Raw genomic sequence first — 21,867 nt, 5'->3', positions numbered from 1 at the left:
TATATTGACATGGAAATGATCAATCATTTAATGTACTGTATACCGCTCGTACCGTTTCATATATTCTATTAAAAATGCAAAAAAATATTAAAATCTGTCTAAATTTTATACTGTTTGATCTGCAAACGCTTTAAGAAGTCTACCAATCTTAAGCATTTTAAATATCATCATTTTTAAATCGAGGTATAAGTACATTATACAAAAATACAATATACCTGAAAATTAACAGAGATGTTGAAAGGATAATGAATTTTCTTTAATGGTTAACTCGACAGAGATTGAACAAGCAAACAGGAAATCCTGTTAATTATGAACAACGCTTGACAACAGAGGATTGAAAACGGGAATGAAAAAGAAATTGTCAGGTTTGTAGACATAGAGCTTTATTAAATAATTAATAGGCACGCTATAGGATGCATTGGGTGCTACTCGACTCGTTGTAAGTTGGTCTATTGATCTTGTTGCTAGGTGGTCAGAAAGCGGTTCTTTCAAATGGAGCGGCGTTTCCCGGCCGGGACATAAGATGGCGGCAGGTCCGCGGTCGTCGTGAAGTGACAGCTCAAGAACTGTCAGCGGTGTGCGCACCGCCGCGTTTCTGCTGCAAATAAGGCTTTTCTAACGTGACGAAACGAGAGGCTAGCTTCACCGCGGAGTGTTCCGTACCTCTGAAAATCAAATTGGTCTATGAAAAACGGTTACGGTCGTGTAAAAGACAGGACACTGCGCGAAACGGTGGATGTGCACGCAAGAGGGAATGGCTTGCCGGCTCGGCCAGTCTATTGGAAGATTCCATTGTGAGTGGGCTTTCAAAAAGTTTTATCTCCGAAAAGCAAGTGTTTTCGCGCGTTCTGTGGTTCGCCCATCGATGAAACCTGTCCACCAAGGTATTTCAATGTTTTCTGCGACATTCTTCAGGCCGGGGATATCGGCGTCGCGTATGGCCGCGCGCCTTCTCGGTCGAAGTAGTACCGCGACGCGTTATTTGTCAAGTTGTACGTACATGACTGAGATGCTATAGCGGTGTCATGCGTAATCGGCTAGCAATTATGCACTCGATTTATATATACGAGAAACGCACAAATAGTGGGGCTCGACGTGCCCTCCGCGATGCTATAACTCACTAGCAACGATTGCGCCGCGTTATCTCGTGTTATAAAATTCCATGGACTTTCGACTTTTCATTTAATAGTTTGCCGCTCGTTATCGCGTCTCGCCGAATATCGGCTGAGAAAGATAGAGGAATGGCGCGAGACAGGGAGAAAGAGAGCGGATAGAGGGAAAAATAAATAACTCGGAAATATTAAGCGTTCCGATCTCTTTAACTCGACTTCAGTACGCTTCGACGCGCCTGCCGCGGAACTCACCTCCCGGCGGCACTCATCTTTATCGCGCACGCTGTCACGATTCATTCACGCTGGTCGTTCGAAAAAGCTCAATCGGAAGATAATACTTCATATACAAGGTGAGCACGTGCTCCGCGTGAATCAATGGAGTCATCAACAAACGGCTATTTTAGCGGTACGCGACCCTTCGTCTGCCGATCGCCTGGACATTACGGTCTTGGCTTATGAATTCGAACATTAATAATCGAGTGTAAAGAGGGTTCGTTGGTCTGTCGAATTGTTTAATTTGATTTGATGTTATAGACAATCGAGAGATCCACGTACGTAGATATGCTCGTCCCGGCAGATCACGCTCTCCATGACGCGATACAGGTATCGCCGCTCGTGCTCTTGGACGACGTTAGGCGGCAAAAGGTAAGCGCACTGATTCATTTGCAAATTATGTAAAACACCATAGTACTAACGAATGCAGGTTTTGTGTTGGCATCAAGAAATGGATTGTCGAAAGTAACTAAGTTTGTGTTCTCCTCGCGTTACATAACAGTGTACTTACATCGAAGCCTATAAGAAGTATTTAGAGACTTGATGGAATGTAATTAAGAGTTTTTTTTATTATGATTGTTAGGGAAATTTATTCTGAAAGAAGCGAGTGGTATATTGGGATTGTAAAAATAACAGTTTAATTGATTCACGTTTTGAAATATTACTTTTCACTGATTGGATCATTAATATTGTTAATACAGAAGGATCTACTATTTTGTAACATCTATCGCCATTAAAAAACTTCGTTTTTATCAGGCTTTTAATATTTAGAAACTCATCTTTATTTAATATAGGATTGTTTATACAGTTTAACGTTACATACCCTTTTTATTACCTAACGTTGATACGTAAATGCTTGTATATCATTTCTGGTAACTTTCGTTTGACACTAATCATTTTCTATTTGAAAATATTTAATGACCACACGATTTGATGAAAAGTAAAATTGTTTTTAAGACTTAAACAATATGAGGTGAGAACAATATGCATTGTTGTACTAGAAATAAAGTGTCCATTTCTCGGAAATTGAATAGACGCGAGTTTAAATACTTACAGACGCCAGTGCGCGTCCACATAATTCCACTCACGACCAAGGATAAAAGAAATAGAAACGATCAGTTGCAGAATTAAGATAATCGAAAGATGTACAATCCTTCTTTTAATTTTCCAACGTTTGAGCGCTCAGTATGCTGTCATTGCTCCCTTTATCAGACGGATCACGGATCCATCGTCCGTGAACTTACCAGCCCTTTAACACGCATAGTTGGAAACCACGAGGTAGTTTCGTAGTCGATAATCGTAGCGCTAGATGGCGGATTATTAATAAAAATGATGGTTAATGGATTACCATTGTGGCTATTATGCCAATTATAATTTATATTAAATGAACTGTTTAACCAGTTAACTGCGTTCGATGAGTATGCACGTCATCTTAAAGCTTAAAATGATACTAATTCTTTCAATGATGAATTCTTTATTTTTTCACGTAAACATGTAATTCTTCTTTGTTTCTCTTTGGTTTTTCATTGAAATATACCGTAGGTGCATTCGTCTTGCGTTTGATGAGTACACTTCATTTTTTGAATTTATCGCGCACAAAACGAGATTTTTTTTAAACTAAATTCCACAGTTAATAGGTTAACATCACGTCTGATTTCAATGATGGATTTTATAAAAGTGAAGAATTGTTGGTGACAATTGTTAGCGCTGGCGCGTTCAATTTACAAAATTGACAATCGATTGAAATGTGGTAGACCGCCAGAAAATCGGGAATAGAAATTAATACACCGCGACGTTTCTCGGCCACAAAAGTTTCGCGACCGGCTGTGCCCTATTTGCTTCAAAGAAACAAGGCAGATATCTTCTCGCACGCGTGAGCGAAATCCGACAATGTGTATCTTAATCGTAACGTTTATCAGCGCGCACTTACATAATTGATCGATCTCCGCCTCGGCCAATGACGACAAACGTTGAATCATTACCGATGCAAGAAACGCCGGGCCGTAGAGTCATTAACCTTGCGACATTCTCGTTAAGAGTTTACTGACACCGATCGATCCTGTATACATATACACATACTTTCACTTTTGCTCGTGCCAATCTCAGACACGATGCGATGCTGCCGCGAGCAATTAACCGTTCGCCTGAGAACGCGGGCTTCTTCTCCGGTCATGTAGCCGAGAGACGGGTTACGCAACCCGGTGTCGGTTAAACGAAAATGGTAGAAAAAACGTTTGATGTATTGTAAGAAGATCCAATGGTTGTCCCCGCCTCGGCGTCAGTTCATTTCCCACGCGAAACCCGCGATAAGAATGTAGATCGAAATTTCTTGGTGAGTGTTAAGCGGAACGTAGAACGATTAATGCGACGCAATAACAGTTCTCCTCTCTTCCCCGGACGAGATCAGGCTTGATTCAAGGTATAGCGAAGGACAGATTTCACGGCTTATCGACCGGTTCGGTTGCGAAGTAACTCATAAATTGTGTTCAGTTATCGTGACCCCTAAGTCACTGGGTTATCATAGGGCGATTCCCAATATTCACTGTTTTAGACGTACGAGCCGAGGTTTATCATGTTCGGTTAGAATGAGAATCCATGAAAATCCAGACAGACCTGTCTATTTTGGCGCTATCGCGTCCGGGGTATCGTCTGATTTTAAAAAAAGCTACTGTTATCGATGCTGGGACTTTCGTTGCGACACTCTTCTTTCGGCAACGTTTGTCTGCGTTTCGCAACGATCTGAGAGGCAGAGTTCTGGGCAAGAGACTCGTGCCGATAAACATTTCGCATAGACCAGGTTACGTCAGTCGAGACGATGCAATAGACGGCCCACGCATTCTTTCTGCATTTGATTAGCGTAGACTGCGCTTGCAATGTCACGGTCGGCTTTTACTGTTCCGACACATTGGATCGCTTCAGCCCGTCGTTTTCGCGAAGACGATATATACTACGCACTGGTGGGGATTAAAGCTGTAATAAATTTATTCACACTATCGCCAATTATCGCCGAGAGTATTTAATCCGCGAAAGGCAATAAATTTTCTTCGCGTTTCCTCCGACTTCGTGACATAATGCCTCTTGACGTAGCGCGTGGATTTGTTTACGCGGAACGGTTTCGCGTTTGTGCGTAGATACGCGCGTATCGGCCGCGATTTACGATCCGACACGGCACTACTCAGTCTTCGTCGCATTTCGTTTGTTCCTAGTGTTTCCTTGAGTCTTTTACTGGTGCCGGTTCAATATCGGTTTCCGGAATTTTTACGGGCTCGCCGTGGCCGGGCGACGATTGCGTGAATGCAACCGGTTTGCCTTCGAGGAAATGAAACATTAGTATCATTTGGCCGCGGGAAGTCGGTTTCCGATCGCGCGACGATACGTCTCGCGCGTGCGGGACAATCGAACGATCTCGCCAGGAAAACGCATTCGTGGAAATGACGGAAATCGTCGACGGCGTTCATTTGTTCCGTGGAATAACGTCATGCTTATTATGTAAAACTCTGGCGCCCGAGGAGCTGTTAATTGTAGGCAGACTGCGGCAGGATCATGTCTTGCCTTCAGAGCGAAGTTGTCTTTTATACGCGCTGTATTCATCGTCGCAGGTCTAATTGTTGGAATAGAGTTGTCTTCTTGCCTGTAAGCTTCTTGCCCGTCCATTAGAATCGCATTAGGCATCACGTAAGAGAGGTTTGCCCGGGTAAACAACAGCGATGCGGACCGCACACGCGGAAATGCATCGTGATTTAGCGGCAATCTTCGTTAAACTGTAACGATGGTTTATACACCGAGGAATATTCTTATAATGTTCTTATTGTCTACTGATACTAAGCGCGCAGGAAGTCTATACTGATAATCAAATAATGGTAATTAATGCACTTGCAAAAATCAGCTTTGTTTGATGTGGAGATAATGAGCGTGTTCGTTGTTTGTATTAAACTTTACTTTCGAATTTACTTGTTTAGTTGCTCAGCGATTCTTGTATTCAATTGCGTCATAATGATAATGAGGAAGTGTGAATTAAATTATAATTATCTTCATTGTGGGATAAGTCTATTCAGATCGTTATCATCTTTCGTTACCCACGATTATATCATTATTTTTGATCGAGAAAACACTCGGTTAACAAGGTTCCTTTATTTGCACGTTTTGATTACTTCTTATCTTATTGTTCGTGATTCTTTTTTAAATACTCACCGAATTAAAGGAAAAGAAAGATGTATTAAAATATATATTTTTCAACGAAATATTGAATGTGTTCTGTGTATATTGAGTATATTATACTCAATATGCATTGTTTTACTAGAAATATTCGACATTAGAAGTCAGAAACGGAAGGGAATTATATTGGTATATATATATTTTTTTTTCTTTAGAAAATAATACCATTGTTCTGCAACTTTAAACGTGAAGTTCAACCAGGTATCGGGTTATGTCGATCTAGAGTTAGCACTAATGTCAGAACACTGAAAACAAACGTTTCTAAAAAAGGCGTCTAATAAAACGACTTTTAAGACACTGGTCCGAAGTTAATTCCTTAATCGCTGAAGAATACTACTTCTTCGTTCTTTATAAAACAGTGGCTTTCACTCTCCTATGTCGTAAACCTAATCCTGTTATAAAATATCGTAACATTCTTGATAATAATTATATGGAAGTAAACTCAAGGAATTTCATTGCAGATCGAGCAAAAAGTGGCGGGATTGCAGTTTTCCGTCGCGACCATAAAGAAGATCCAAGATGTGTTCCTATCTGAAATGAACAAGGGGATTCATCAGCAGCCGTCCTCGTTGCAGATGGAAAACACTTATGTTCCAGAACTCCTCGACGGAACAGGTTGTTGTGATAATCTTTATTCCGTAATTTTTTTTCTCTTTCTTTTATGGCCTGATGTTGTTGAGTCGCGCGTAACGTTCGACAATTAGATACCAATTTTTACGAAATGAGATAAGCGTTGATCTTAGGCTATCAAACATATGTTATTATGACACTTTGACGTGGCGTTTTTCCAACGGAGAAGTTTATTGCTTCTTGGTGTGATGGTCGTTAGAATCACTTATGTCCTTTTGGATAATACGGCGATGCACTTCGTGCTCTAGAATCTTATGCTCTCTGTCTTAAAATTGTTTTTAAATTGATTTTCAATGAAATGATCGACGGTTAAGAGATTAATGAAATTTCCTTTATAGAGGAAGGCTTGTATTTGGCCCTGGATCTTGGAGGTACCAACTTCCGGGTGCTTCTGTTGGAGTTGGCGCATGGTAAACCAATACGCGAAGAAGTGAAGAAGTACCATATTAGTTCCGATTTGAGAATGGGCTCGGCAATTCGTCTCTTCGACTATTTGGCCGAATGTGTCAGCGATTTCGTCATCGCGCAGGGTCTTCAGGATGTAGAGCTTCCCCTTGGTAAATTGGTATCGCCGCATATAAGGGTGAATCACACGTGAAACTTCTAATTGCCGCTGTCTACGTTCCCGATGATTTCTCATAAACAATTTCTGTCGATTGTTGAAACTCGAAGACATAAGTTGCTCCTTCTCAAAAAATATTAACGCACAATATAAATGTGTAGTAGTGGATAATGTTTTCAAACACTCGACGGTATCTGTACTCGAGTATCGTGTCTCTTACATTGATTTTAGAATTTCAAGTGGCTGATACTCGATGTTAATTGAGCAGGAATTACACAATCTTACGTATGATCGATCATTCTATAAATGTGGCATGTAGTGTTAAGAAAAATGTGTAATCAGCGAGTTTCCTTTTGTATCGTCTTGCGTGTATGAGTTCTGAAACGGCTGTTACTTCTTTTATAGGATTCACCTTTTCGTTTCCTATGATTCAACATTCTTTGGACATCGGAATTCTGGTGACTTGGACCAAAACCTTTAATTGTCCTGACACTGTAAACAAGGATGTCGTAAAACTGCTTCGCGACGCTCTGGACCGTCGCGGCGACACCAAAGTAAAGGTTGTAGCCGTTTTGAACGATACCACGGGAACGTTGGTTCAGGGATCAACTTTGGATCCTGATACAGCGATTGGTCTTATATTGGGTACTGGGAGTAACGCTTGCTACCTCGAACGAGCGGATCGTGTCGAGCATTGGGAGACTGAACGACACGGTGAACGTGAGGTAATTCTTCTTTTATCATTATGCCTTGCTACATGTACGAATTGTTGGCTGAATACTATACGAGTCATTTCTGTTGAAGGTTATCATCGATATCGAATGGGGAGCATTTGGTGATAACGGCGTTTTGGATTTCATTAAGACTGAGTATGATCACGAGAACGACGCGAACTCTCTTATCGTAAATTCATTCACGTAAGTAATGAAATTCATAGAAAAATATACACAAAGTAACTTCTGTCCAATAAATTTAGTACCTCTTCTTTTCAACGAACAGGTTTGAAAAATATATTAGTGGAAAATACTTAGGCGAGCTTGTACGAATCGTCCTCGTTAAGTTAACCAAAGAAGGAATGTTATTTACTGGAGATCACACGCCAGGATCTATGCTGATACCGGGCAATCTCACGACTGATTTAGTGTCAGATATTGAACAGTAAGTAGTTTTGAACAAAAGACGTATTAGTTCGTACTTCGATGATATTATTTGTTAATATCCTCTGAATATTATAATGTAGAGACTCTTTGGAGGGTAATGACAGTAATACCATACAAATCTTGAAGAAATTCGGCATCGATCCAGAGGAAGAGGATATACGGATCGTTCAATACGTCTGTGAGATAGTCTCGAATCGCGCGGCTCTCCTTCTAGCGATATGTACGTTTATATTACCTACATGGAAGAAACATTTTTCTACCATAAGCAAAGTCATAAGCCGTATATTATTTAATGTCTAAGGTCTTGCGACTTTATTGAAGCGGATCAATAAGGAGTACGTGACGATTGCTGTGGACGGGTCTTTGTACAAGCATCATCCAAGATTGGAGACCTGGATTAAGCAATACATTTCATTATTAGCTCCTGATCACAAGGTAAAATAATTTGTTACTATCGGTAAAAAATTTGTTTTAGTAATATCGATTAATTCACGGTAATGTGTAGTTCAAGATTAATCACGCCGAAGACGGAAGTGGGAAAGGTGCGGCACTGGTGGCCGCGATCGCGCAAAGGCTCCAAAAAAGAATAGACTAGTACCAACCAAATGTTGCCTGTGCAGCGTATTTACTGTTTGTATTTCTATTTAAATGCAAAAATTCTTTATCTTTTATTATTCGAAATACTCGTCTCGTCCTCTGCAATTCGGAGTCTTGCCTATCCACGTCATCGAGTAAGATCAATTCGTTCTTACGCTGCTACTGCAAATAATTCTCACGTTGGTTAGGAAGACAACTCGCATCGATACCTGAGCCTCATCGTAAGTACACAGAATCCAGTATCTTTTGTAAAGTTTTACAGTACTACCTCGTTTAGGTAGATTCGCATGAACCTTGTGTTTATGTAGATGCGACGAATAACAATCCATTTAGACCGCGACGGAAAAAACGTAGCGTGTGTGAGTGTAAGCGTGTGCAGTTTTGAGGGAATAAAAAAACTGAAACAACAACTATGATCAGTGTTGTGAGGGCGAATATTGTGAGCGAGCAGTTTGTATTCCTACATTAAAGAGTGAAATAGAATTCTGACATGGACCAAAAGAAAAAAAGGAAAGTCAAGAAAATGGAAGCGTCGGCGAATGTATGGAAATCGTGAAACGAAATATTTGTAAAATATGTTGTTATACCTTGCGAATGATTGCAAGGACGTTCGGTTTTTTGTACTAGAGGAACGAGGTTGTTATAATAAAAATTTAAGAGAAAATCTTTTTTGTTCAATCTATTTTATTTCGTCGAGGTATATCTATATTGACATGGAAATGATCAATCATTTAATGTACTGTATACCGCTCGTACCGTTTCATATATTCTATTAAAAATGCAAAAAAATATTAAAATCTGTCTAAATTTTATACTGTTTGATCTGCAAACGCTTTAAGAAGTCTACCAATCTTAAGCATTTTAAATATCATCATTTTTAAATCGAGGTATAAGTACATTATACAAAAATACAATATACCTGAAAATTAACAGAGATGTTGAAAGGATAATGAATTTTCTTTAATGGTTAACTCGACAGAGATTGAACAAGCAAACAGGAAATCCTGTTAATTATGAACAACGCTTGACAACAGAGGATCGAAAACGGGAATGGAAAAGAAATTGTCAGGTTTGTAGACATAGAGCTTTATTAAATAATTAATAGGCACGCTATAGGATGCATTGGGTGCTACTCGACTCGTAAGTTGGTCTATTGATCTTGTTGCTAGGTGGTCAGAAAGCGGTTCTTTCAAATGGAGCGGCGTTTCCCGGCCGGGACATAAGATGGCGGCAGGTCCGCGGTCGTCGTGAAGTGACAGCTCAAGAACTGTCAGCGGTGTGCGCACCGCCGCGTTTCTGCTGCAAATAAGGCTTTTCTAACGTGACGAAACGAGAGGCTAGCTTCACCGCGGAGTGTTCCGTACCTCTGAAAATCAAATTGGTCTATGAAAAACGGTTACGGTCGTGTAAAAGACAGGACACTGCGCGAAACGGTGGATGTGCACGCAAGAGGGAACGGCTTGCCGGCTCGGCCAGTCTACTGGAAGATTCCATTGTGAGTGGGCTTTCAAAAAGTTTTATCTCCGAAAAGCAAGTGTTTTCGCGCGTTCTGTGGTTCGCCCGTCGATGAAACCTGTCCACCAAGGTATTTCAATGTTTTCGCTATCAGCGAGGCTAAACCGCGATGACAATTAATCGTTCCCGGCGAAACACAGCCTATTGGAAAAGTTGAGGTTACAGCGGCCGTTGGGTTCAGCTGGCCTCTCAGCTGATGAACGAACGCACCAACCGGTTTACGGTGTTTCTTTCAAAAACGCTCTTCCTATTCTTCTGCCTCTTCTTCTCGTTTCGATTCCTGCCATCCGATTCCCTCGCGGTTCGTGGTACTTAGCCGCTGCAAATACGGTGCAGTTTACTTATGACACAGAGCGGTGATTCCTTCTTCTATACGAGTAACCTCTTTCGCCTAAATCGTGACATTTCGTGAGTGTCTTTCGTTTCTACGCTATGTTACAAGTGTCCTCGCAGTGTACCTATTTCCCAGTGACATTCGCAGAAGCTACAATCATTTTTCAAAAAGAAAAAAGAAACAAAAAAATTCAAAATTGATTCGAACATTGATTGACCTCTCGTCTATTCGATTCAATTATCATCGATTATTTTCGATTCAAGTGTCGAATTGAAATCGAAAAGTGACAGACGATGTCCCCGCGAACGAGATGTCGATCAGACTGTCCGGATCATCTGACGGTACCAGTGTTTCTCAGTGATCCGTGTTGTCTTTTAAGTACCTGACATGTTCATAAAGAATACTAAATAAAATCCTCGCGATCAACGATTCCGGTATGTATCATCCATATATTTGTAGTCTCTGACAAATCGATTTTCGTTTGATCTATGATCGTCGCGACACGATCACCGGTAGGATCAGAGCTCTGGTAACAACGCGAACCATATAGACGGATTGCACCGAGCAGTTGGTCGCGATTCCGGACACCGTTCTGTCCCAACCCGTCCCGTCCCGTCCCGTCCCGTTCCGTTCGATTCTAATCCCGTCGAATCGAACGCGCGGATCGAAGCGTGTACGACCGGCAGTACACGCTCGGAACGTTCGCTGAAGGAAAAGCGTGTTCCTGGCGCGATGGTAAAGGCGAATGTCGTTGAACTGTCAGTCGACCGGAGTGTACTTTCGATCACTCGTAGGCGACCGATGACCGCGTTTACGGAGCGTGTTGCCGGGTCAAAGGAAACCTCGTGTGTCACTGGCATTTAAAAATCCTCGAACTCCTTGCCATGAGAACTGGAGGGGGAACTGGGATAAATAAGATGGAGGAAGAGATAGAGGAGTAGGACCAGAGAAAAGTTGCATACCCGCGCGTGAGATAGCACGAGCGAACAGCATCGCGAAAACGTGTTTAAATCACGGACAAGAGAAGGACGCGTATGCTGCGTGACACCGTTATTGCTTGCAAATTCACTTGGTTTTCCGTGAAACCACGTCCGAGGTCAGCGCGCCCGGTTGCAGCTGAGCACCCAGCTGACGAACGGACTCTGTGACCGGTTCGCCATGTTCCTTCCTTCTTCATTCTCCTCTTCTTCGTCGTCTTCGTCATTCTCCTCTTCTTCTTCGTCGTCTTCGCCATCGTTGTCTTCTCTCTTTATCGCCATCATCGTCTTCTTCTTTTTCTTCTTTTTCTTCTTCTCCTTCTTCTCCTTCTTCTTTTTCTTCTGCTTGTTCTTCTCCTCTTTTTTTTCTTAAAAGGCCATACCACCTCCTTCTTTTTCCCTTTAAATCGCCTTTCACGTGCTTCACCGGGCCCTCTTGCTGTCTTCTTCTCCCCACCCCCGTGTACGAGCCGCGGTGTGCCGCTCCATTCCCGCGTCTCCTTTGCCTCCGCCTACTTCTACACTGTTTCCTCCTAGAATATAGTATTGTTCGTGGTTGCACGTAGCGAGCTCGCGCGCGCCGTCGCGGCCGAGAACGCTCGCTCGACTTCACCGAACTAGTTCCCCCCGTGACGTTTCTTTGTGCGTCTCTCCTGCGGCGCGTTCAACCCGCGTTTAGAGATCGCGGCCTGTCTCAAGGTGATGCACACACGCGCAACGGGAGTGCAACGGGCGCGCGCGACATTTTTCAGGGTACACCGCTTGGCCACTATTACCCCACCGCCACCCCCTTCGACCGACAAACCGACAAACCGACCGACCGACCGCCACCCTACGCTTGAAACCGTTCCACCTCGCGGATGCACGTCGCCCCCAGTTAACTCCCGGTCGACGCCTTTTTCGTGGACCCTTGATCTTGTTCCGGTGAATTACTGTTTCTGCACCGCGTGGCTCGGGGACTTTGGCGGCAATACTCGGAATTTAGGATGTTTAACACGTTGGCCTCTGGCTGGTTTTCGTATTATCCGTAAGAATAGGATGGAATTTATGGAATTATTGAATTTTGTATTTTGTGTACTTTTCTCGTTGTTATTCAGTTATTTGCGTTTGAATGTTTATTACTTTTTATTGTGGTTGCGGGTTCAGCAGCGTGTAATTGTTAATGTAAGGATTTGCTGGAGAATTGTTTTCGCGAGACTGTATACTTTGACATCTAAGGTAGAATTTATTGCAGGACTTACTTGGGGAATTTTAATTTATCTCTTATTAATTTATCTCTATTTAGAGATAATAACTGTCGAGATAATGAAGATAAATAATGCAACACGGGGCAGCTATTTATAAAAAAGAAATATAAAAGGAATGTGTCGTGTTGGGAGAGGATTACTTAAAAGTGACGATTATAGAGATTGATGTGATAGCAAACTGTTGTGGAAACCGTACCAATTTACTTGCTTACCTAAGTGTCCAAATATTACAGTTTATTTGAATCGGCTGATCTAATTAATTACGGCGTCGACCACCGGTGGCTGACACAGCAGTCAACATGTTTAACCTTTGCACTCTGATTCTAATTGTTTTAGAATTGCTTTTGGAATTGAAGTCTGTGTAACGATAGATTTTATACGTTAAGTTGGATGTTACTTCTGCTGGCGAGATTTTGTTTAACTCTCGTGTATTTTTCAGTTAATTTCTGTATTGGTACTTCATAAATTAAGTTAGAGGAAAATCGATGTCAAATTTATGAAAGAAAATTTCTTGTAAATAAGTTATAATACATATATAAATTATAATACTAATTTTACTATATTTTACAACATTTTACAACCAATTGACAAATTTTACAATTAATTGACAAATCTCTGTAATAAAGTTTGTATTCAGTATAAACTAATGTTCTATTTTATTATAGATCCCATTGGCCTGAACAGTGCATAAAAATTAATGAATGTACAAAAATAGTCAGAGTGCGAATGGTTAAGATTAAAAAGATTAAAATACCTAATAAAATCATAATTTTAATAATATTATCTTCGTATTTCTTTACACCGATAGAATCTCATTGTAACAATTAGAATTCAGCGTTCTAGCTCAAGCAGTCCCAAGGACATTTTACATCGATGTTTGAATTCGTATTGAGTTTCTAAGCACGTCCAATTGGAGAGACTAAACTTCCTTTTAATTGTGTTCTACATTGTTGGGGTACGGTGGTGATAGTACGAACAATACAGTGATAAATAAGCTACACGTGGTTGATCTAGGCGCAATCGAGAGGATATTCTCATTGAGAAGCGGAACGAAAAATCTGTCTTAGAAAACTACAAAGGTACTGGTATCAAATCTACAAAAACATATTTAATTTATTGCCCTTTCAAATATCTAATCAACGTTGTAATTGGTTTTGAGGATAATAACCACTCTATGGGAAACATTGCATCTAGAAAATTGACTTTAACAAATTAACCAGCCAATTCTCGTAGGAGTATAATCAACGAGGAATAAAGACGATTTGCTTTGATTAATCTTGTAGGAATGTATAAAATGTATAAAACTTTGAATTCTTACTAATACAAACCTTTCATAAGCATAAAATTCTGGAATCTAGTAGACTAAACAAAAAAATGAACAAAACCATTGAAGTATACACCGACAACGAATCAACTAATCTTCTCTTTAGCTATCCAACGTTCTCTTTCCGCAGTGGATACCTGTGTTTTCTTGATCTCGATCGATTTCAATATTCTCCCAATTTTTCTCGTCCAATTTCCCAAAGACGGCTCTAATAAAATTGTCCGAGGACGTCGATTCGTCTGGTCTCCTAGCGAGAATACCCTTTTAAAGTTAGTTTTCCCCGTGAAACTCGGTGCCACGGGTCGCCGTGAATAATTCGCGTACGTTCGGGAAAGTTTCACGCGAAGTCGACAATAGGCAGGGGCCCGCGGATGAAATGCAAAAGTTCCATAGTTATTGCAGTTTGCAAAACGGTCGGTCGGCCACGCGATGTCTAAGGGGGCCTATAGTTCAGACGCTGTGCCCGTGGCCGCATATAATATGTATCGCTATTTACAAGCAATCGGGCCTCGCGTGCTAGCTCGACTCGGCGTGAGTCACCTGGCTTCAGACTCCGCTCCGCTACTTCTTATTTGTGCTCGATTGGCTAATGAAATAAGAGAGCCACGCTGCTACCGTTGCTACTGTTCCTTCTTTTCGTTTTATCCTCTCTTTCTCCTTCTTATTCTTCTTTCTTTTTCTTTCTTTCTTTCTGTCCCTTTCTGTTTCTCTTTTTATCCCCACCGTCGACGAATCTTGCTAGCCGTAATAAAATTCTCATTTATATAGCGTGTTGTTGCGACCACGACCGCGCGGAATTGAGTCGTGCGAAGGATACCGTTTAAAACCAATTCAACAACCGGCCGGTTAATTGCAAACATTGTACCACACGGCGGAGCGTTCCCTATAGAACAGAATGACGGTAATCGGCTATTCGTAACGTGAACACGCTGGGCTCGTTCGTGCATCAGGGGTACCGGGGGATATTAGGTTTGTTGCCAGTAGATTTTTCCTTTGTCGCACCGGCCATTTGGTTAGCGAGCTTAGGATTCATGCTGGACTGTTTGACGTATCAGCGGGTTCAACAATTTTAAATGACAGGGTTTCGAGAACAATACTGTTCAGTTGATTCACAAATTTGACAATTTTAGGGAAGAAGATTTTTTAGAGTAACCTTATTGTGAGTGGATTTTGCTTATCCTACATCAGTCGTTTGGTGAATTTAGAGTTTCTGCTGGATTGTGTGGTGTATCTACAGGTTCGGAAATTTTAAGTAACAGGTTTCTGAGTACGATATCCTTCAATGCATTCGCAAATTTGAACATGTTAAAGATTTATTGCAAGTCGATTCTTCCTTTGTTACACCGGCCGTTGGGTCTGCAAACTTAGAATTCTTGCTGGGTTGTTCGATGTAATTACAAGTTTAAAGATTTTCAATGAGAAGTTCTTGAGAATTTGTACGACATTGTAAGGCGCATTCATAAGTTTGAAGGTTTTAAAGAAGAGAATCTGTTGGAACATGGATTTATTACAAGCAGATTCTCCCTTTGTTGTACCGGCTGTTTTGCTAACAAACTTAGGATTCTTGCTGGCTTGTTCGGTGTATATACAGGTTCAAATATTTTAAATGAGAGGTTTTTGAGAACTTCTAAGATAATGATCGGTACGTTTATGGGTTTGAAAATTTTCAAGGAGAGGTTTACTTAAGAAAAGATTGATTTTAAGTAGATTCTACCTTTGTTACACCGTTCACTTGATTAACTATCTAAGAATTCGATTGGAATTATTAGGTAAACCCACAGACTCAGATGTTTTAAATAAATGGTTTTTTTCTACAAAAAAATAACCAAACAATTTATACTAAATAATTAACCTTCTAAAACAACTTGGTATAAGAAAAACTATTCTTTTCTTGTGCGAAATAGAATTAAATGGTACAAATTCAAACATTTGGTTCCGAAATTGTAAAAATTGTTTCCGATATTATTCATATGGAAATTAGTTTCCCAAGCCGAACGGATTTTATGCGTTCAATAAATAAATAAATTAAATAAATAAATTAAAAAAGCATGTTTACATAATTCGAGAACCAGGCGTACCGTCAGGACTAATGTACATTACTCAGCGATCCAGTTTTCCAACCCCATATAATCTATCAGTATACAATTTGAATTTACGCGATTTAACCTCTAGTTTAATAACATCTGTGCTTGAGTATCGAACACGATCTTATCTTCGTGCCACTTCAATTCGCTTAGAAAATTCAGATCTTGCTTAAATAAGAGATACTAGATCCATATACAGTTACGATGGATTATTTGTACAATAATGCACGACTAAAATGCTTCATCATTCCGCGAACAAAACCTCGAATTCTCGGATTAGCGAGTATATACCAGAGATAGGTAAAATGTAATTCATAAGATATTCAGTAAAATGTAATTACACATCACTGACGACGATTCAGATTTAATTGTTGATTCAGGTATAAATTATCTTGTATAATCGTCGATTGTTACTAAGCTGCAAATAAAATCGAGGTAATTACAGTGAGACATAATTAACAATTACAGAATAATAATTTGCAAATGAATTGAAAGTGACATTTTAATCATTAGCCTTAACATTCGGAAAATGAATATCTATTTTGTCCCAAGGTAGATTTTACGTAGGTTTTAAAAAGATATATTATGTTCAATTTGGCACGTACTCCTCATTATGCATCTTGTAATTCATTCGCAATTACATATAGAATCTCATAAGGAAATCAATAAGTAGGCAAATATTAAATAACTGAATTTAATAAATTATATAATTCAGTATAAATTACCGAATGTACTCCATACTTACAGGAGACACATTTTTCAGACAGAAACAATTGCATTTGAAAGATTTGTTAAATAATGTTAGTTCCAGAGATTACATTTATAGATTAAAATTGGACATCTTGTATATGTTCCTATACAAATTTTATACCTAGCCATAAATAAATAAACAAATAAATGAATAAGTAAATAAATCAATAAATAAGTAACTAAATAAATAAATAAATACACCAACGGATACTGCTCGAAATGTTCCAGCATTCGTTCAGCGAGGGTTAATATGTAATCAGATCGCATTTCGTCGAACTTCGGTATACATCGAACTCGAATCCTCTTCTAGCGAAACTTCGATCAGCTCGTAACCTTGTCCGCTTTAGGCTCCCGTTTCCTCCATATCGGAAAACGGAAACAGCATCGTGTCGTGTCGCGCCAAGCAGAAAGATAAACCGAAATTATCCCCATTGCGCCTCGGCATCGACCGCTTTTTCGTTTCGAGTGGCCGGCGCGCGTTACTTTAGCCCACAAAAGTCTCCTTCTGTTGGTCGATCGTTGGTTTCACGAAAGCGTGGAAAAAAATGGCGCGCGCGCGCGCTGCGTCACCGACGCGGAATTGCGGTCCCCCGCGAGCCTAATGATTTCGAATTACGAGTTCCGGGCCGCACCGGGCACGCGATTCGACGTCGCGTCGCGTTCTCCGCTCGCTGGCGCATTTCCCTGGAAACTAGAGCTGTTATTTATGAAATACACTGCTATATACCCGAGTTACTCGTGAAATACATGGGTAAACAAAAATGACCTGAGTATAAGTGGGAATCTAGTGAGCAGACAGCAGATTTTACGCATTTCTGACAAATACGAGTGCATGGAATATAAAGTAGAGAGATGTTCATTCAAATTTCAGAATGCTGGTACTTTATTTTTTTATAATATCGAGTCGGATTCACAGTGAACATTTTTAAACGAATTCGACAAATAACTGTTATTTATGTATTCCTGAAGTAAATGAAATAGTGTCTATTATCAATTTTTAACCTTTGCAGTAAACGTAGACATGGAATAAACGTCTAATTCTTTTCTTCTGAATTTTTAATGGTAAAGTAGTTTTATGAAATACAATTGAAACAGTGAAAGAAATCATAGGACAAGGGGTTAACTTATTAAGATCCTTTAGAGAAGGATTTTTCTTTCTACTTACATAAGTACTCAGATACTTGGTACGTTTTACTTGAGTACTCTACTCATATTACTCGAATATCTTTTGAAATATTCTTTATGTTTCCGGGATAAACAATGAAATAATTAAGGTGTTATTTTAAATTGGACGTCTTTGTTTTTGTATAACAAATATTACTGAGTCTACATTTTCTATTAATAGACTCGTCCCCTTTAAACTAACTCTGATCTTAACTATCTCATAAGATACCTAAGTATATACTTGGCTACTTAGGTGGCTTATAAGATATCCTGATAATTTCGTTTATTTAGTTAACTCACTTTCATCATACGACAAAATGAAAAATGTACTATGACCAAATTTCAGTATCACCGTTACAATGTGAATGCTCGCATATAGTCGTTCTGGTGATATGACCAAGTAAATTGCGCGCGCACATGCACTAACGATGCAAATTAAAGATAGCAGTTTTAGAAAAGATCGAATTAACTCTTTGCAATTGAATACCATAATGGCGACTTTAAGTTTTTATATCTAAATTTGAAAGCTGCAAATAAATAATTTAATTATTCAAATAACGAGAGATTAATATGTGGTATTCTGTTTTTCTCGCGTTTAAGGTTTTAATACATAACTCAGCTTTTTTGTGGACAAGTTTTCGTAAGTTTAAACAATTCTCGTCAGCAAAGGATTAAAGCAGTTAACCAGTTAACTGCGTTCGATGAGTATACACATCATCTTAAAATCAAAATGATACTAATTTTTTCAACAATCGATTATTTATTTTTTTAGATGAACATGCAATTCTTCTTCGTTTTGCTTTAGTTTTTCATCACAATATATTATAGGTGCATTTTGCCTGTGTTAGACGAGTATACACTTCATTATTTGATTTCATTGCGTGCATTATCAGAGATTTTTCAAATTAAATTCAACAGTTAACAGATTAAATTCACTGATTGACTAAATGGCGAAACTGTCGTCGTTTAGTTACGTTGGAAAACGCGGCCGAAGAGACTTTCGGATCGAATTTGTTGTTCCCTGAGCGTTGTTTTGGGACAATATGGTCTCCGGCCGAGGTCCGGAGAGCCGATCGCTCGTTTCATCGGGCCGAGAGAGCTATTCACGGGCAGGAACTTTTTTTTGTTGATCGTGGCGTTTATTTTTATCTTTATTCTGCGGAGGGTAGATACGGTATCGATCGTAAGTTTGAGTCCACCCTACGTTGGACGGGAAACGTATTGTTTTATGGAAATTCGATAGTCGGTTGGTTTACCTTGCGAGACAAAAAAGATTTGTTTTGGTTCTTTTCCGGTTGAAGTGATAATAATGTGGCTAATGGTAACACTTTGTGGTTCGAACTATTAGCGATTCTTTATTATTAAACTTGTATCTACATCATTTGCTAAATTTAATTATATTTGATGATTTCATGTTACTGATTTATATAGAACATTTGAGAAACACTGAAAGTATATTTATAATTAATATTGTAAATTTGTAATATGTTCGTATTTTAATATTGCGAATTGTTATTGTAAATATTATAAGTGAATGTTACATATTCTGTGAAACATGTAGAGATTGGAGTAATATTCAATACCGAGTTTGTTTCGAAATAATTTTGCAAAGGATTCAGTAATAACGATTATTTTCATTGGTTAAAAATAACTGCGGGATAGGTGTGTGGAACATGCAAATGTATACATCAAACATGTAAATGAATGTAGAAGAAAACATGCATTAAGAAACGATTATGGGAACGGTGAATTTCAGCAAATATCTGGGATCTTCAGAATAAAATATCCTATCTTCAGAATTAATGGAGTAAGAAAGGAATTGAAATTGCAGTTCATTAAAAGCACCATTCTGATAAATGCATAGATAGCTGTGTACCGCTGTTATATTTCGTTAATGGACCAATGCAAATGATGACTACACGCTATTGCAATGACGCGGAAACACGTTAAACCGTTTTAAAAATGATATCTGGTATTAGTCTGGTTTCTCCTAGAATTCTCAGACTACATATTAAAATAATAAGTAAAGTTTTTGGATTGTACAAGGGAGACATCATTGCCATGTATTTAAAAGATCAGGAGAACACGGTCTGCTCATGAGCGACTTATTTCACTGCAGCTGTTTCAAGTCCGACGAGTAACGAAATGTTCGAGCGATAGGATTCTCTATCTATATTATTAAAACGAATCGCCTCCAATTTATGTAGGTGTTATTTTAATTTTTCAGATTTTTATATGCGTTTAAGACATATCTGTTGTACAACATTTATAACACAAAGAAATGAGAATGAAAACGGAATCATACTCTATTGTATTTCATTTTACACGTGTAAATTTTACAAAAACATGAAATCGTAAAATCCATAGTTTAACCAGCACTCTGATAACTCCTATGAAAGTAGTAATTTAATTAATGAAATCAGTACTGATTCGTTAATCATTGAATTGATTAATTAATGAACTTACTTGATCATTGAATAACTTTTTCAACTGAATACGATTGTTAACATTACTTTTCAAATATATCATTCCATCTTTCGAACATTCAAACAACTCGAAGTAATTATGAACACATAATGAAATATTTCAATATTCCCATTTCTCGATAAAAAATCGATGAATAATTCAACATCAGACCATTCAAAGTCTTTCATCTCTTTGCAATGAGTCATTACAAATACCCAAACCCAACCTAACGGACGCTTCATTGAACGTACTCCTTCATCGTTTCGTAAAGACGGAGGTCGAGCAGAAACTCATTCCTTCCCGTAAAGGATTTTATTTGGCTACAGATGAAATAACACTTCGTTAAGCTTCATTAAAGCTTCCCGCTTCATCGCGTTTCGCACATTCGTACACGGCAGGAACGTCCGTAGTATAATTACAACGGGTCTCTCTATTAATTTTTTAATCGTGCCTTCCGGTGGAGAGGCGCGCTGCGCCGCGCTACGCCGCCATCGCATCGTTTCGCGAAACCCGGTAACCACGTTTGTCTCGCAGTTTTCCACCTTGCTTTTCCTCTTTCACTCCTTAGCCTAGTTGCAGCGCGGCTGGTTGATGAATCGAGCGCTGCCAGAACGCTATCATTAAATCATTATTCCGCATGCAAATAAATGGTAATTACTCATGGGCAGGCGCAGTTAAATGGTAATTGCAGTTGTTCATAACGCCGCGCACCGAAATCTATAACAATGAAGAAAATGCTCGGTGACTTATGATCTTCGCGGATAGGTCGCTATAATCAAAGAGCCTTTTGAAATTTCACCTCGATCCTGAAAAGACAACAGGTCGATCAGAAAGGTCTCTGAAATTTTGTGTCGATCGTAAAAGAAAGATCTATTAATTAACCTGTTAACTGTGGAATTTAGTTTGAAAAATCTTTCGTTTTGCGCGCAGTAAGATCAAAAAATGAAGTGTGCACTCGTCAAACATAGGACGAATACACCTGGGGTATATTTTAATGAAAAATCAAAGCAAAATAAAGAAGAAAGACTTAGTATCATTTCAAGCTTTAAAATAACGTATATACTCGTCAAACGAAGTTAACTGGCTAATCAATTTGATCATCGCGTTATTCAAATTCAGATAGCAATCTTTTCTACTTAAAAAATGAATTTTTTCGATAACATTTCAGATCTTTGACTCAATCGTGTTTCCAGTTTTTCAGTATTCACACTCCCATGTCGATTCTTGCTCGACATTTCTAAACTACATACAATGAAAGTTCCTTTATCTATTGAAATTTCCTCTTTCTCCAGTAAAAAAATTAAGAAATCCATAAACATTACATCTCAGCAAAGTTCCAACGCCACGATCAATGTAGTTTATAAAAAAGATCGTTCAACACGTTGAATGTCACGTATACCATTTTTGGTACATGCCTATTTTTATAAGCAAATATTTTTGTAAGACATGTGGGTACG

General features: G+C 39.2%; 2 protein-coding genes across 17 annotated transcripts in view; both read left to right on the top strand.

The window, feature by feature from the left end:
• The first annotated feature begins 524 nt into the window (after positions 1-524).
• LOC116434641 (hexokinase type 2-like) lies at positions 525-9,213 on the top strand. Of its 7 annotated transcripts, none has more exons than XM_076370394.1 (10): positions 525-794; positions 1,647-1,757; positions 6,062-6,215; positions 6,569-6,787; positions 7,198-7,517; positions 7,597-7,709; positions 7,792-7,950; positions 8,033-8,172; positions 8,254-8,387; positions 8,458-9,213. In XM_076370394.1, the coding sequence occupies exons 2-10, from the start codon at positions 1,674-1,676 to the stop codon at positions 8,545-8,547; spliced, it is 1,413 nt and encodes a 470-aa protein (XP_076226509.1). In that variant the 5' UTR covers positions 525-794; positions 1,647-1,673; the 3' UTR covers positions 8,548-9,213. The 7 variants fall into 7 exon arrangements, 6 of the variants coding, with proteins under 6 accessions (XP_076226509.1, XP_076226508.1, XP_076226507.1 ...); XM_076370393.1 differs by having other exon boundaries at positions 525-884; XM_076370392.1 differs by lacking the exon at positions 525-794 and adding an exon at positions 1,109-1,462.
• A 511-nt stretch (positions 9,214-9,724) lies between these two features.
• Sesn (Sestrin) overlaps positions 9,725-21,867 on the top strand; it is a 319,665-nt gene continuing 307,522 nt past the window's right edge. For 4 of the 10 annotated variants that reach the window (XM_031986584.2, XM_031986582.2, XM_031986583.2 and 1 more), the window contains exon 1: positions 9,725-10,134. The gene's annotated coding sequence lies outside the window, so the exon portion shown is untranslated. Of the gene's footprint in view, positions 10,135-11,964; positions 12,129-13,562; positions 13,702-21,867 lie in introns of those variants that run through there. The other 6 variants (XM_031986594.2, XM_031986586.2, XM_031986590.2 and 3 more) reach the window with 3 other exon arrangements.

Source organism: Nomia melanderi, chromosome 9 (genome assembly GCF_051020985.1).
Source record: "Nomia melanderi isolate GNS246 chromosome 9, iyNomMela1, whole genome shotgun sequence".
In the NCBI taxonomy this organism is placed as follows: Eukaryota; Metazoa; Arthropoda; class Insecta; order Hymenoptera; family Halictidae; genus Nomia; species Nomia melanderi.
Note: the sequence above shows the minus strand (reverse complement) of the source record. Positions and strands in the feature narration are given on the sequence as shown.

Coding starts and splice junctions, on each gene's coding strand:
- LOC116434641 (XM_076370391.1), top strand. CDS start 4,929: ATGTCTTGCCTTCAGAGCGAAGTTGTCTTTTATACGCGCTGTATTCAT. Junction 5,019..6,061: donor ATAGAGTTGTCTTCTTGCCT/GTAAGCTTCTTG, acceptor ATTTCATTGCAG/ATCGAGCAAAAAGTGGCGGG. Junction 7,710..7,791: donor CTTATCGTAAATTCATTCAC/GTAAGTAATGAA, acceptor TTCAACGAACAG/GTTTGAAAAATATATTAGTG.